The sequence below is a fragment of the Dreissena polymorpha genome, chromosome 2 (assembly GCF_020536995.1).
Source record: "Dreissena polymorpha isolate Duluth1 chromosome 2, UMN_Dpol_1.0, whole genome shotgun sequence".
NCBI classification, from domain to species: Eukaryota; Metazoa; Mollusca; class Bivalvia; order Myida; family Dreissenidae; genus Dreissena; species Dreissena polymorpha.
The window spans coordinates 105,373,481-105,391,089 of record NC_068356.1 but is presented as its reverse complement, the minus strand read 5'-3'; the positions used below and the strand labels follow the sequence as shown (position 1 = coordinate 105,391,089).

Below are 17,609 nucleotides of genomic sequence, written 5' to 3'. Positions count from 1 at the left end.
TTATTCAGTTCATAAGTGTTTGTTTACAAACGTAAGCTAACAGTCAGTAATCATAAATCCGCTTTTGCAAGTACGGAGCGATATCGGGAGTTTTTTGTAACATTTTTGAAGGCTAAAAACATTGTGCGATGCAATGATTGGTTTGTTAACAAATCAGGAAGTAGTCATGTAAAGTCGAAATGACGAATGAGATCTTTGTATATCGTATATATATATAAAAACGAGACACATAACTCGTTTAATAATGCCATTGGAAATGATGGCAAGCTTTGAGTTTTCGATTTTACTGTGCGCACTTTGGGCGTTTTCTTTGTCAGCAGGTAATGACTTTTTTATTCGAGTTAAATTTCTAAAAGTAAGATTAAGACTAAAAAATAAGTATTCGTATACAATGATGTAATGTATACTAATTTGTTGTCATAAGCATAGGTATTTCAATATAATGGAAATTATTACTTCTTACACCGAAATTGAATGAAAATATACTGTTTATTTAAGAATTCCAGTGATCTAAATAAATAAAAAAATTAATTACTATTCAGCTTTTTTTCTTAACAAAGAAATAATTTCGACTAGGTAGGTGTCCTCGAGTTGTTACTGTGGACAGTTTGTGTTCATTTACCATCTTTTCCTTCCAGTGTGTATTACTCTACACATACAGTAATATTAGGAATAGATAATGTTCCCACAGAGTATTTTTCTTTCAAGAAATGTACTTATACTTATTGTTGTAAATTCATTTAGCACTAAACAGTTTTGATATAGTTATGCGAATGCTCTTTCATTAAATTCTTTACCTCTTAGATACGTATTTTGACCTGTTTGTAATCCCTTAAAAAGTTTCATTTAATTGAAGACCTTTCTTACTACATTCAAGTTTTAAAGGCTTCAATTCCAAGTTTTAGATACTGATGAGCAGCAAACAGCATAAAACCTGAACAGACTTCGAGTTACTCGCAGGCTGTTCTGGTTTTATGCTTGTTGCAAAAGCTCTTTTCACTTTGCTCTTATGGGGGAAAGGGTTACGCATATCTCAAAAAGGTTATTTGTCATACAAAGGAACAGGATATTCCTATGGTAACTTGATTCACATTTATTTAGATGACAAAAGCATATCAAGTATTATCACGTAGTCGATTTGTTAAAATTTGACATGTAATGCGGTATTTTAAAAAGAACATAATTTTAGTGTGAAAATAATTAGATGATCATGAGAGGTTATCAAGTTAAATTGTATTATCCTTTCAGCAACTGATATACTTTTATATCTACTATGCAGCTCACTGCTTTATGTGGAGGCAATCATAGAAGAATATCATTATCCTATTACATCATTTAGAAGGCCACATAACTAAAGCTTTAAAGGTCTTAGTTTACTCCCAATAACGTCTTTATTATCATAACGTAACGTATGTGGAAAACAGTCATAACTTTTATAATTTTTTCTTGGAATGATAAAGACTGCACATACATACCGTCCATAAAAGGAACAATACATGTAAGTTTTCATGTATAATAATAAGCAATAAATATGAATTGACAGATTGTAAAGTTACCGACATTAGTTCATTTTAAAATGATGGTTAAGGAAAGTAACACTCACCAATGTGAGGTTGGTGTTTAATAATTTCGGTCAGTCGGGTAACTTTGTACTAATTGCAGATCAGCTTAATCACATGTTTTCAAGATAATTGTACACTTTGAACCTTATTTTAGAAGAGCAACGCTTTGGGTGAACTGATTGTCTCACAATATTGTAACTGTATACATAACAGTTTTTGTATAAATGCACTATAGGAGTATTCTAATGGAACAGTCAAAATTATCCCTGTTTTGTTGAAAAAAAAACAAACAACGTTTCCCTATTTAATTAGCAGTATCAAATAACAGTACTGTCAGGTGTTGTCTCACCCTTTCGGGAATTTTCTCATTTTTGGGATCTCTTTTTTTCCGACATTTTTTTTCCTTTAAAATACAGCAAACAATATGACATCAATGCTAAAATCCAAAAAAGACATGGATGACAGAATCGACTTTAATACTTAAGAATTAGGACTAGACATTGAACTAAGAAATATATGGTAAGTGTATTAGTATGTACAGGCTACAAAAGATGCTTTAATCACACAAAAAATATCGAACTAAGTGATAAACCGTGTATTTAGCAGTGTTATATTCCATTTCATATTGAACTGCTTTATACCATAAAAATATTACAGTTATCTAATTAAAAATATTCTTTATTTGAAGAATAAAATCTATGTATGTGTTGGTGAACACGGGTCCAGAACCGGTTTTTATTTACTTTTGAAAATTACGCTACAACGATGCACTTGTACAGACAATATTTCTAATTTCAATTATATAATAATACGCAAGATGCGGAGGTTACAAGTATCCGCCTTGTTGGTGGCAAGACGCCGTTCTCTGGTCGCTTGGAGGTGGAGCACAACGGAACTTGGGGAACAGTCTGTGATGACGAATTCACAGTCAACAGCGCAAAAGTCGTCTGCAGGATGCTCGGATTTACGGACACCCAGTAAGATGTGATTAAGCAGTGTGTGTACCGTACTGGCTAACATATTTTGAGAATATATACTTGTAAGTTTCGTTAACACTTTGTTTACCTAATGTTATACATAGCATCTATTTTGAAGGTATGCTGAAGTTGTCAAACCAAATGTTTACGGTCCGGGATCAGGATTGATCATGCTGGATAGTTTAAATTGCCATGGAAATGAATCAGACATATCTCAGTGTAGCCATGAATCTTGGGGTGTCTCTGACTGCGAACACTCCGAAGACATCGGGGTGAATTGTCGTACGTATGCTCCATATTGCATATTGCGTATGTGAGGTATAATAAAAAAAATGTAATTAACCGCAAAATATGTTACATGCACATTGAAATATTAAGCAATAAATATGTATTGGATGTACTGTGATATTAACACATACCAGGCAGTGAGGCACGTCTGTAAAAAAACTATTCTCTTTTAAGTTACAAAATATAGTATAATTAATACATGATGTTAATAAAATATGGGGGGGGGGGGGCTGAGATTTCTTGCCACCTTTCGGACAACACTATAAATATAACAATTAATACTTTAAATAATGTTTTTGTGCTACGTACAATTTAGTTACTTCAATACAATTTCGACTTTCTACGATGCTATTTTTAATCCATAATTAAACAGCAGAAATATGTTCATCTGTATTCAAAATATGTGTAAAACAATTTGGAGGACTGGAAAGATTTGCATTCATACATAGTACAAATGAAATAAAAAATCAACCGAAATTAAAAATAAGATATTAAATGAAATAAATAAATATGGTTAATTATATTTCTCTTTAATTTTCCCACATACACTATTGAAAGTTATCAAAGACAAAAATAGTTTAAGTCAGCTACGGTGCAAGAAATAATTAAATATCCATTTAATCATGTTTAAAGTTTTGCCTCCATATTTTTGAAATCTCGTATATCTCTTACATAGCGATACAATCGTATTCTTTGCTGTAACGTCATAAAGGCAATTTCTACCATAATAAAATGTTATTCCATGAATTCCGCTAATATCCGTTAACAGTTTACATGTATTTATAAAAATGTAAAATTGTATACGTGTATGTTTATAAGACACGAAATTGCGATTGGCATCTGGTTCTACCACACACGACGGTCAGGTGGAGGTGAACATTTTTGGAAGCTGGGAACCAATATGTGCCGACAATTTCACCATATCAGAAGCCAGGGTCGTCTGTGGCATGATCGGATTCAGCTTTAAGTATGGACCTTTTAGATGAACTGATAGATGTTGTTATTCTCGTAATAATTTACGTAGCTGTTAGATTACTTAATAAACGAATATACAATATCATGTATGCAAGTTACATGTGTGCAGGGTGGTGATAAAGATCTGATATCTGTCTGCTTGTTCACTTATTTGCACTAATCTGGCCTTTTAAAAAGCTATTTATGTCTTAACACGATTTTCCTTTGAAACGGCATCGCATCGTGTGTGGTTTTTGTGTTGAAGTTAATAATGATTGCAATTACCATCTATATTATTTTCTACAAAATATTAGGCACATCATTCATATGCATGTATAAGTCTTCGATTTGGGTGTTCTTATATATCCATTTATTTAACATAGTGTGTTTTAGTTGTAAAATATCGAAATTCGCGTGACTGAAACAGCTAATTTAACTTTCATTTTATAGATCTAAGCAGGACTAAGATTTTCTCACGAAAAGGTTGCCAAAAGATCACCTTTCTCTTGGTCGTAAGCTGATCCTTATAGGAGGCATATTTTATGATGTATTTTTATGAGATTTCTAAACGAGCGAACAGTGTTTTCTAAATACTTATTAATTTGCAGTCAATGGCGCATGTTTTCTTTAATTAGCATAAAGCGTTTCAGTTATATCTACTATAATGATTTTGTTTAAATATGTGTATAATGTTTACATTTAGCGGCGCAGAGTTAAAAACATCCAACATAGCAAGATACAACTTTTTACCGTCCGCATACACATGTGAAGGATATGAAATAGATGTATCGATGTGTCAGGAGATAAATATTACCTGCTCACAGCCATATGCCGCTTTTGTTAATTGCCGTAAGTTTTTTTCGTTATATCTACACACTATGTGCGAATATTCGTTTGTTACTACTGACGGTAATTGTGTAATGTTGTTAATTCCTCTGTATTATTTTTTTATTTAGGTACTCCAATTCGGCTAGTGAACGGAACCAGTGCCAAATCAGGACGTGTCGAGGTGGAGTACCGGGGTCAGTGGGGGACGATATGCGATGACGGCTTCGATGACCTTGAAGCAAAAGTCATCTGCAGGATGTTGGGTTTCAGTGATAAGTATGCGCATGCGTAATTAGTAATCCTATAACAGCTAATCATTTGTATTTACTCGTGGCTTGAATAGCAACTATGTATTCATTAAAGGTTTATATTATTGTAATGGCTCGACAATTAATACTTAGTATTAGTGTTAATCCTTTCAATTGATTATTTATTTCTCAGAGAAGCAAAAGCTTATGGGGGTGCATATTTCGGAGCCGGAACTGGGTCCGTTACAATCGACGAGCTTCGTTGCCTTGGTACCGAAGAAGACATTTCTGATTGTAAATCAAGCGAATGGCTGTCACCAAACAACTGCGGCCATAACGAAGATGCATCGGTGGAATGCAGTATGCGTTCACATTAACTTATCATGCATCCTTTTATTATTAGTTATAAGTGTTTATGCAACTATGTTATAATATACAAAATTGTGATACATATTCAGTATTATAGTGCATGGAAAAAGGACTGCATTAAAAATTATGTCAATTCATTTTAAGAATCTGAAGTTCGTTTAGTAAATGGCCCAACAAAGTTTTCGGGTCGGCTGGAAATTCTGACTGGATCTGGTTGGGAAACGGTATGTTCTGACCTGGTAGACAACAAGACTGCTATGGTGGTGTGCAAGATGCTAGGATTTGAAGGAGGGTATAAACTTGGTTATCTACCATATTACCTTACATGAATGCATTGATTATTATATAATGTATCTGAATAGTAAATGCCATACTGACAACAACTCTCGTATGGTTTAGGAACATAACTCTTACTCATGTCAACATGTTTTAAGCTGATAAAAACTTTCAGAAATATTTCCATTTACGATGATGGACGATTTGGAAGTGGCGTCATGAAAACGCATGGCTACGACTGCAATGGGAATGAAACAGATATTGTCCACTGCAACCCAAACGAGTTTATCCCGTCGTGTTCCAATGGGACTAGCGCTGGATTCAACTGTTGTAAGATACACATGGTTGTGATGTATATAACAAAGGCTTCAAATGGTAGTAGCAGATTAAAGGATTGAAATAAATTTCGGTTGGATTCAATATTGCTTTTATCAACGTTGTGAATAATTTGGCATTTGTTCCCAAAATAAATTCATTTGTTTTGTTTATTCGTAGAACAAGTTTACATGTTTTATTAAATATGTTTCATATTCAAGTCTAAAAAAATGAAACGCACAAAATATGGACTTTACATGGCATCGACGTAAGGCTACTTCAAAAACGAATTACACAAATACATTCTGCTAAAAATCTCATGCAAATTACGAATAATATTGTAGTTAGTTCCCAGTACACATGATGTATTGCAATCCAATGCTATTATTTAAAACTAATTCTTATATTCAATATAATTACTATTAGAAATAAGATAACATAGGCTTATCGAAATGTTACCCGGCTTGAAAATGTAAAACAATCCACACCACCACAGAGTTAACAAGTAAAGTCGTTGATGACGCGTAAGATTTCTCAGCACCGCTGTTAGGAATCTTAAATCATAAATATACAAGTGTACTCTACAGTTTAAACACTTTAAGAACCTTACGCATTTATGCTTTTAATAATTGTGTAAATTGCAAGTCAAAGAGAGAAGTTATCTTCAGTTCTTTACAAATTTTTATTTCGTGTTTTAGACTCTATAACACCGATCCGACTTATCCAAGGAACAGCCATGTTTAATGGAAGAATTGAAATTTACCAAAGAGAAAACTCTGCCAACGGGTATTGACGGATACATTTTATATTCTTTACAACGTATTAAACTATATGAATATAACGTGTTGAACTGTTAGAGATTGAACCAATAACATTTATAATAATGTATGGTTCAATGAATTTCACTATTTAAATTGTTCATGACGATTTTGTTATATTTCAGCGATTGGAAAGAAATCTGCTATAATCATCTGACAACAAAGGACGCAATAGTGATGTGCAGAATGTTTGGGCATCCAACTATGTAAGCCTTAGGTTTACGATTTATTAAAGCTAGTTGGTTATCATCATTGGATTAAACTATTGTTGTCATTTTGATAAATCCCTGGGATATCAATCAAATTATAGGAAAATAACATTTAATTGATTTTACTTTCATGGAACAAAACTGTAAGTATCAAAACTTGATAAAACTATAATGTACATAATATAAGATCTTTATTGTCCGCGGACGGAAGAAATTATGGTAAAACCATTAAGAACTTGAAGTTCGTTCGGTTTACAGTGATGTTCAATTCTAACTATATAGACACTTCACGTTTACTTTTACTTTCATACAGTTTTTATCACGTAATTATTTATATAAAGGCACGACAAAGCAAATATAATTGAAAATCGAACATGTTACAGATCTTTAATCTCAATAGCATATTACAGATAATAATTCTAGAATCTCTTTATTAGTTTGCCTTTAACTGCCGTTCTCCTCCAGATACCCTACAATACATCATGCTTTCAACCATTACGATTCGAGCGGAAGATTTCCAACAATTAGTGGCTTCGGGTGCTCTGGAAACGAAACAGATATTACCGACTGCACGCCTGACACACACTGGACAGCAACTTCGTGTTATTACAACGACCGTGCGGCGATTAATTGCGGTAAGTGTTACTACAATATTCGATTATTTTTTGTTTCTTTTGAGTAATATCTCTAGTCAATATGTCCTACTTGTCTTAGACTATATGTATTGCTAATACAGACATGCTCGCATTACTTTTGTAATGCTATTTCAGGAATTAATTCTACTGTCAGAGTTGTGGATGGACCTTCAATAAAAGCTGGGCGAGTAGAGGTCTTGTACAACGGAACTTGGCTTGGTATCTGTAACCGTATACGATATAGTTCTGGCAATTACTACGATATAACATCGATGGACATTAATCTTCTCTGTAGGCATATGGGATTCAACTAAAGGTGTATACTTCTTATATTTTGAATGCATTTGAAATTCTTTTTTTATTAAAAAATCCCTTACAGGAATATATTCACAATTTCAAACGAATATAAACAGGAATATTCGTTTTGTTTGCTCGGCCTTATGAAGTATTTGATTGCAAGGCTTGGGGCATGTATTATATTGTTAATATTAATATGCGTTGTATATTAACGTGTTTTACTCTGATATGATCCATGTATTATTGAAAGATCTGCTGATAATGCGTTTTGTGTTTCCGAAAGTCAGCACATGTTTACTGCGCTATACTAATGCAGCATGATTTGATGTTGTACGCATGTTTAAATATTCCAAAAGATAACATAATTATTTGATTAAATATCAATATTGTTATATGGGACAAGAGTATCAATTGTATCACAGTGGCTACTTGGTGGCCTCATATGCAACCCGAAGTGTCAAGGTCATTCCAAACATCGCATGCAGCAGTTCTGTATCAGACGTATCCGATTGTCGATCTGGTTTGTGGGGTGTTGTGGATTCATGCCCACAGGCAGCAATCGTATGTAGTAAGTAAGATGTACATGTTCATTTTGAAAAACACTTTTATCCATAATTGATCATAACATACAAAATATCCTAATTAATTGCTTCAATCATAATATTCATCGCATCTACAAAAAACGTAATAACAAATTATAATAGATATTATAAGTTACACCGTTAGTAACTGACGGTGTATGGGATATACACCCTCAGTAATTGCATACTTTACAAGAGCGAAAACGGTGTAACAATAATATCTCAACCGACTACTCGATTACACGGTGGATATGGAAATTATTCGGGGTGTATGGAAAATACTCCATGGGCACCTGACCGCTCTAAGCCGATCGGATTAGGTCATTTTTGTAGAAGGTGGGATGTGAATATATTATCAGACAGCTTTCTGTTTGAAAAGTTAAACACTCCTCTGTGATTTGACGTCGTAATATGAACTGTTTAAACATTCAAAAACGTAAGGCAAACAAATCACAGATTCCTCATCTATCATTTACGTGGATCACAAAGCATTTAGCTTATTGCAGATAGCAGTATCCGCCTCGTGAACGGCAGCAATGAGAGATCCGGTCGAGTCGAGGTGCTGCATCGGGAAAGATGGGGAACCGTTTGTGCTGACGGTTTTAACGTCACAGAGGCTGATGTCGTATGCAGAAAAGCTGGCATACGACTTTGGTTTGCTTTAAAATATAACCTTGTTGTCATGCTTTTAAGTTTTTAAATCAGTAAGTGTCTATGTAGTACTCAGCGATCATAAAACACCAACAAGGCAATAACTCAGCTGCGTAATGTAGAATATTTTTGCCATTTTCTTTCCAGAAATAATAATACTAACATTGATTCAGACAGTAATCATTATTATCTTGTTACTTAACGAGTTAATAACCTCCGAAACATAAATTGACGGCAACACATTTAAGACAAGAGTTAGGATGAATGTGGTGAAAAGCGCTTAGATTTACAGGAATGCGTCAGTGCTCGACGATTCTCCTTTCGGGTTTGGTGCGCATGAGTACCTTCTTAACAACGTATCTTGCAAATCGAGCGAGCACGATATAGGAGAGTGTCAAAGTTCCCCATGGAATGAAACATCTTGCGATGACGGAAACGTAGCAACCGTTTTATGTCGAGTACTCGGTGCGTAAATATACAATGTACTATTGTTTACCTTATAATGTACTGTTGTTCACTGCATAATGAAGCTAATGTGAACTTGAACGCGAATTTTTGCGTATTAGTGCCGATAATACGACCATACATTTTTCATTGTATTTCATAAGCATATGTGTTTCCTTTACGCATCTCTAGTAAATTTTGCTGTGAATTGATAGACATCAATAAACATAAGGATGTGCGCGTTAAGTGGTTTTAAAGGACGACTTTTCATTTCGAATAGCGAGCTTTGTAGACGCCATGATGCCTGCGACTGCGTCCGCGCCTGCGATTTGTTAATAAACAGTATAGCATAATTCCTTTTCCTGTGACCTCTTGCTACTTGTCATGATTTGGGTCAAGGTCAATGTCAATCTTTCTATAACTCAGACGCAGAAAAAAAGAGGTTTAACGATGCTGACTTTTGATTCCATTCAAAAGTTTAAAGATATTGGACTGTTCATATCTCAAGATAGTATTAGAACATTTCGCTTACGCCCTTACAAAAGTACACAACTTATTTCAATTACTCTAGCATGCATTGACTGTGCTGTAAGTTGAGTTGTTGCCCTTATTGTTAGTTTAGCTTAGGTAAAGGTTTTTGATTATGTTTTATGAATGTTCGGTTCAAGACAGCATAATTTGTTTCAGTGATGAAATAATTGTGTAAGAAAACATTTAGAGTACTGTCATACAGGATATTAGCTATTGCTCAGTTCACTCAGACGGTAGACGGTGCTATTATTTTCTTGATCAGTGTAACTGAAGTATTTGTTAAACAATTGTATCACGTTACCGTGTTTTTTTATATTAATGCCCCCGAAACACTGGAAAAGCTAACATGTCATTCATTTCAAATTGATCCATTCAATACGTTATATCGTGAAAATAAAGCGTTTACTGAACTTGTATGATAATTTTACCTTGGTAGTGACTGGTTGAGTGTGGCTAACATACACACTCTCATTATTTATAAATCAATACATGTGACCACGCAATTTCTATATTAAGCTTCTTCCGTATTGACCCCTCCCAATATATTTATAACGGAAAAAGTTGTGTGGTTTACATTTTAACACATGAATGCATTAGGGCGTTGACATATCTCTTTGTTTAATTGTTTACGTTTCTTATTTGACATTATATCTTGTCATATTTTCGCACTATTAATCATGTGTCCGTTATAGTGATATAACCGCTCATAGGATCAACGGATCATAGGATAATGGTCGATTTTAGAGCGTGTTTTTTTACATAAACACGGAACAGTATATGTTCACTAACTTTTTTTTATCGTAAATTCACCCTTAAACGTTCACGTGCAGGTGGACTATTTTCGTAATGAACAAACAAGTTATGATTGCTTGGTATCATTTACAGAAACACCAATTCGTCTTCTGGGAGGCAAAACACCGTTCGACGGGCGGGTTCAGTTGCACTTTAAAAATGACTGGAAACCAATATGTTATAGTGGTTATAATGGAAAGATCAGCACAGACGTACTTTGCCGTTTGCTAGAATATAATTTTTCAAGGTATTGTATATTAAGGTCATTGTTTTATTATTGTTTTGTTATTACGTCATGAAAAAAATATGTTCAAATCGATGGAGGGTGTAGAGCGTTTTACGTATGTATTAGTCTATCGTTTTTTTTTTTGTTTTACTTTGCAGAGATGCAACATATACGATCAACTATGATTATTCCAACTCCTTGCTGAGAGACCTGCAATGCGTTGGAAATGAATCTGACATCTCTCTGTGTCCTTCATCAGACTGGGGATACACTTCTTGCAACTACTATGGACTCACAATCAATTGTTGTATGTTTCAATTATCTTTGTTCTTTGTGTTGCTTTATTGGGTTTTTGCAAATGGTTGATATGTGCCTTCTTCTAACACTTTATTGCCACAAATCAAAATATAATGTACAATATGTTAATGTCCAATTCATATTTGCTTATTAAATATGAAAAAATACAACCAACTATGGTTATTCTAAATCCTTGCTTTCAAACTTGCGTTGCAATAAATCTGACATCTCGCTTTGTCCTTCCTCGGATTGGGGCTCCTATAGTTGCTACAACGATGCACTCTTAAGCTATTGTTATATCTTCAACTAATCACTGCTCTATGCTTTATGTATTCTGCCAAATATAGCAAATGCCTTTTAATACTTTGCAATAGCCATTAAAATAACACGTAATTATTTTGTTGTAAAATTCCTGTTGTCTAATAAAATATGAAAATTGCTTCATTTATTTATTATTTCATCATTCTTAAGATAACACGTTACTTTAATATTTTCAGTGTCGCCTATATATCTTGATGGCGGCTCAAATCCGCATTCGGGATTTGTAAATGTGCAGAAGAACGGACGTAGCGGTTATATGTGTGCTGATAATTTAACTGCTGAGACCCAGGCTGTCATGTGCAAAATGCTGTTCAACATCACCAGGTTTGTATTTTCTAAATAGTTGAAAATAAGATAGGTCATCTGATTCTCTAAAACCGTTTCAAAAACAAAGCTTTATTCGGTTATACTTATAATTGTATGCTGCATAGAAGTGTTTGTTTAATTGATAAGGTACGACTTGTCTGTGCAATGCGACTGTACTTTCTATACACGTAATGTATTACTGCATTACTTTATTTACATTAAAGGGATTATACATTAGTTGATCAACCGTATTTCAAAGCTGGATTCGCGTCCGGTTCAGTTGTTGACAATATCCAGTGCACGGGTATTGAGGACGATTATCAGATGTGTCCATCCTCGGACTGGTTTTCAAATTCAAATTGCAAGAATCCAGCTTTTCTAAGATGCAGTAAGAAGCCGTTATTCTTCTTACGATATTTAAGTTATGTTTGTCAAGAATATCGGACGCGATTTTTATGTTTATAATGATTTGTGTATTACTTTGCGTTTAGAGAAACATTGACAAAACTTGAATCTTAATCTATGTTAGATACACCTGTTCGTCTCCGAGATGGAAGAAATATTTATACAGGAAATGTGGAGGTCTTCATTAACAAGACATGGTCAAACGTATGTTTCGACCCTTCGCGCAACGCTATGAATGCAAAGATGTTCTGCAGAATGTTGGGTTACAATTACGGGTATATTTATTTCTAGTAATATTTATGACCCTGCGTTGTTTAATGATAATATTGTGATTTAATAAGTAAAATACACATTGTCATATGTTTATATATATTTGGTTCTAAGACTAGCTCAATCGAGCAATATGACCACGCGCAACATATCAACTCTGCTACTTACGTGCGGCGGTAGTGCAGACGATATTTCCCAATGTGAAGGAATCAACGAGACAAGTTGCTCCTCAATTCTGTCAATTTCATGTCGTAAGTATTTATTTTACTTATGGCTTTGTTCGAGTATAATTATTATCTTCGTTCTTGACCAAAGTCAGTATATATCGCAAACTGTTGTTGTAACGCATGTCTTATTTTCAACAGCGACTTCGTTACATCTACATAATGGTAGAACACGGTACATGGGGCAAATAATTGTTCAACACGGTGAATATGAGAGTACAGTTGACAGTTTTGATGGCGAACAAACTGTAATGACTATTTGTAGACTTCTTGGCTTCAATTTTACTAGGTATTCTTGCATTATTGTATGTTACACGAGGTTCGTTATTATGATTGTTACTATCTATTTCATACTTCCCAAGTATTTGCTAGTTTTAATGTGATTTTGTAGAACACAGAGAATTTATTGTAATTGATATTATGCATGTATATGAACTAAAAGTAGCAAAAATTACCAATATAGAAGTGTAATTTAGCATGTATAAACAAGTCAAAATTGCTGCTTGAAAACTTATGTACATAACCAATTATCTTTATATAAAGTAACTACCAACCATCGTCAATGGACTATCTCCGTCAGAAAACACAATACCGGGTTGCACGGTTACAGAACTTAAAGTGTTTTGGAAATGAAACTGACATTGTTGAATGTCTGGAGAGCACAGTATATTCTGGATCAACGGGAACCTACTCAACACATGGGATCAGTTGTCGTGAGTATTTATGGCCTAGTGTGTTTCATATTGTATAGATTTCGAATAAAACCAAATATATTTTCCCTATAAGGCGTCATTATGTTTCCTTTGTTAACTGCTACGTATGAATTAAGAACCCGGAATTTCAATTTGATATCAGTCTGTTAATGAACCTTTTATATTCGTGTCGATGATCATATTTAACCAATTAAAATGAAGCTGTGGTGTATTTTTTTTATCCTAAAATAGTTCAACTGATTATTATATAGTATTGAAAGCATCTTTAGATAGTTACTTAATTATCTTTGGATTTGAGGTTTAGTCTCTCACTTACTGAGACATTTAATACATGTTTTGTTTCTTAAAATACAAAAGATAGTACGGGATTGCTTTTTTAATATACAATAGAGTTTCAAATTTAAAATGCGACGGTTGTATCGTGTTGTACATTATTCGTAATGGACAATAAAGTGTAAATATTCTATATTTGTTTAATAGAGACACCAATTCAGCTGGCTAAAGGCAAAAGTTTTCTATCTGGAAAACTAGAAGTAAATGTTAACAAAACTTGGCTGCCAGTATGCTCGGACGGCTTCAGTTCAAATGATGCGTACGTCATATGTCGAATGCTAGGACACACGCATGCCAGGTAACCATGGTATTTAATCCTTACTTTTTAAGATTTGGTATTCTATGCAAACAAATGAAACTATTCAGAAAAATTAATTCGCGTGTACATATAATAAAACGCACATAAAATACATTCGAATACTTTCAAACAATCAGAAACGCAACACTTTCATTAGAACCAATCAACGGTACCCTCGTCGATGGCGGATTTTCATGCAATGGGGTCGAAGATGACATTTCGCAATGTGATGGATACACTGAGAAAACATTGGAAGCATGTGGAAGCAAAATGGCGATACATATCAACTGTAGTAAGAATTTATATATCGAACGAAAAAAAAATGTATATGTAAATGATTCAATATAAAGAAGTGAAACTCCAGCTGCTGGAGCAGTATTGAATTTTCATTAAAAACAATTAGTTGGTCCTTTATTTAAGGCAAGTGACCGATTGCCCAAACAGTACAAAACAGCACAATACAGCACAATACAAACCAACATAAACACAAAATATGAATAAAGCTGGGGTCACCGCCTTGGAACGGTCAATGCAAAGCATTGGGGGTTTAAACCTGGTTATAGAGCGCTCAACCTCACACTTGGCCCAGCAATATTCATAATACATTCAAGTGTAAATAAAATTTAACGTCATAGCATTGTAACTCAAATTAAACAATAATAAAAGGGAATTAAAACGCATTCAATTTAATTACTATTTAATTACTCAATTGCATTGAAGATACAAGAGTAACAGAATTACAACTTTTTGACGAACGATCAAATAAAACTATTAACAATTGTCAACTACATTCCTTCTTTATAGAAAAGATTTGAGAATGTAGAATCATAGAGTTAATATCTCAGATAATCATCGCGCAAATACAAGAAGAAGCAGCAATAATGGGTGTAAAAATTCCATATTACATAGCTTGGTTGTTTATGTGACTGCTAAACAAATTAAAAATAATCAAATCAAACAAGAAACGCCTATCAGAGAGAAAATATAAATAAAATGGAACGTTATAAACCCAATGACCTATGCATGTAGATTACAACTGGGAAAGTCGGTCGTATGACGTCAGTAGAGAAATTGTGCTTCAAATAATGTATCTTTGCACATGAGCATACATAGAAAAATAAAAGTTAAAGCATGTATGCGTTTTTAAGATATTGTTTCAAAATATCCACTATTATTCTTTTATTTTCTGTATTATGATTGTAACGACTATATCTGTCAAAAAGTCACCGCGAGTAATTATTTGCTACAGTCATTTTAGAAAAGAGCTTAATTATAAAACTGTATTATTTTTAGGTATTTTTAAACAAATATTGATACAAAAATATACAAAATACAATTCAATACATCATTTTTAAGTGAAATGTAATATATGGTGTGTTTACATCGAAAATTTGATTATGTAATTGATTTTTTCCGCTTTTCAATTATAAAAATTAATTTACTCATCCACCACTTAATAATTGCATATTTTCTCTTTTTGAAAGTAAAGTTGTCGTTATTGTGAGCATTATAATATTGTTAATCAGCAATCAACGTGCAGTCTAGAAACAATGAGTATAAATTTAATGCCACACGAAATAATTAGTTTGTTTAAGATCATACGAAAAAGGAGAAAAAAAAAACAGCAGCGTACAGTAAAGTGGAAAGGATCGTACATAATTAATTTGTAACACTGTTAACTGATTATTTGATAAATCTCACATACCATCTAACAGTTGCTGTACGCCTTACGTCAAGCATATTTTGCTTTAAGAAACGATGGTCCTTCTTACGGGTGGTCCCTCGTCAACCAAAGGTCGAGTTGAAGTTTTCTACAACGGTACCTGGGGGCCTGTTTGTCGAGATACAACCAGCAGCAATGTAGCAAACATTATATGCCGATCTGCAGGATTCAGATATACGTAAGTTAGTGGTTTACTGGAATGGGGAAATGCTATATCAATATGATTGAAGGTTTGGTTAACAATAATACAAATACATTTTTTATTTTGAACTGTTTGCGACCTTGGTAACACTAAATGTGTGTTTATAAGTGCCTATGATTACAGTCAAACCATCATAAAGTCTATGATTCGACAGGACATGTAAACCGCGTCATATACTTGTTAGTAAGAATAAATACAGCATGAAATCCCCTCGATGCATACTCATTTATAGGATGTAGCAACGAAATTGCTTACGGCTGAATAACTGCTGAAGGGTTTGATTGATTTAGATATGGCCACGTACAATCCATTTTCACATACAACAACAAGACATTTAGCAACTATACGATATCGCAACTTTCGTGTACAGGATATGAAGAAACCATAACTGAATGTAGTTCTAATAACTGGATGACTGGTTCGTGCAGTAATTCGGCTCCACTTGAGGTTGAGTGCCGTAAGTATATATGTATGTATGTATGTATGTATGTATGTATGTATGTATGTATGTATGTATGTATGTATGTATGTATGTATGTATGTATGTATATATGTATGTATGTATGTATGTATGTATGTATGTATGTATGTATGTATGTATGTATGTATGTATGTAGTATGTATGTATGTATGTATGTATGTATGTATGTATGTATGTATGTATGTATGTATGTATGTATGTATGTATGTATGTATGTATGTATGTATGATGTATGTATGTATGTATGTATGTATGTATGTATGATGTATGTATGTATGTATGTATGTATGTATGTATGTATGTATGTATGTATGTATGTATGTATGTATGTATGTATGTATGTATGTATGTATGTATGTATGTATGTATGTATGTATGTATGTATGTATGTATGTATGTATGTATGTATGTATGTATGTATGTATGTATGTATGTATGTATGTATGTATGTATGTATGTATGTATGTATGTATGTATGTATGTATGTATGTATGTATGTATGTATGTATGTATGTATGTATGTATGTATGTATGTATGTATGTATGTATGTATGTATGTATGTATGTATGTATGTATGTATGTATGTATGTATGTATGTATGTATGTATGTATGTATGTATGTATGTATGTATGTATGTATGTATGTATGTATGTATGTATGTATGTATGTATGTATGTATGTATGTATGTATGTATGTATGTATGTATGTATGTATGTATGTATGTATGTATGTATGTATGTATGTATGTATGTATGTATGTATGTATGTATGTATGTATGTATGTATGTATGTATGTATGTATGTATGTATGTATGTATGTATGTATGTATGTATGTATGTATGTCTGTATGTATGTATGTATGTATGTATGTATGTATGTATGTATGTATGTATGTATGTATGTATGTATGTATGTATGTATGTATGTATGTATGTATGTATGTATGTATGTATGTATGTATGTATGTATGTATGTATGTATGTATGTATGTATGTATGTATGTATGTATGTATGTATGTATGTATGTATGT

At 33.3% G+C, this 17,609-nt stretch overlaps 1 protein-coding gene across 1 annotated transcript; it reads left to right on the top strand.

Moving 5' to 3' along the window:
• Positions 1-244: 244 nt before the first annotated feature.
• On the top strand, positions 245-9,467 carry LOC127869963 (deleted in malignant brain tumors 1 protein-like). The gene is made up of 16 exons (XM_052412621.1): positions 245-320; positions 2,380-2,539; positions 2,658-2,821; positions 3,647-3,794; positions 4,485-4,630; positions 4,738-4,885; positions 5,051-5,217; positions 5,371-5,518; positions 5,678-5,832; positions 6,516-6,603; positions 6,761-6,841; positions 7,310-7,479; positions 7,615-7,795; positions 8,199-8,344; positions 8,864-9,011; positions 9,301-9,467. The coding sequence occupies exons 1-13, from the start codon at positions 245-247 to the stop codon at positions 7,791-7,793; spliced, it is 1,830 nt and encodes a 609-aa protein (XP_052268581.1). The 3' UTR covers positions 7,794-7,795; positions 8,199-8,344; positions 8,864-9,011; positions 9,301-9,467.
• The last annotated feature ends 8,142 nt before the right edge of the window (positions 9,468-17,609 follow it).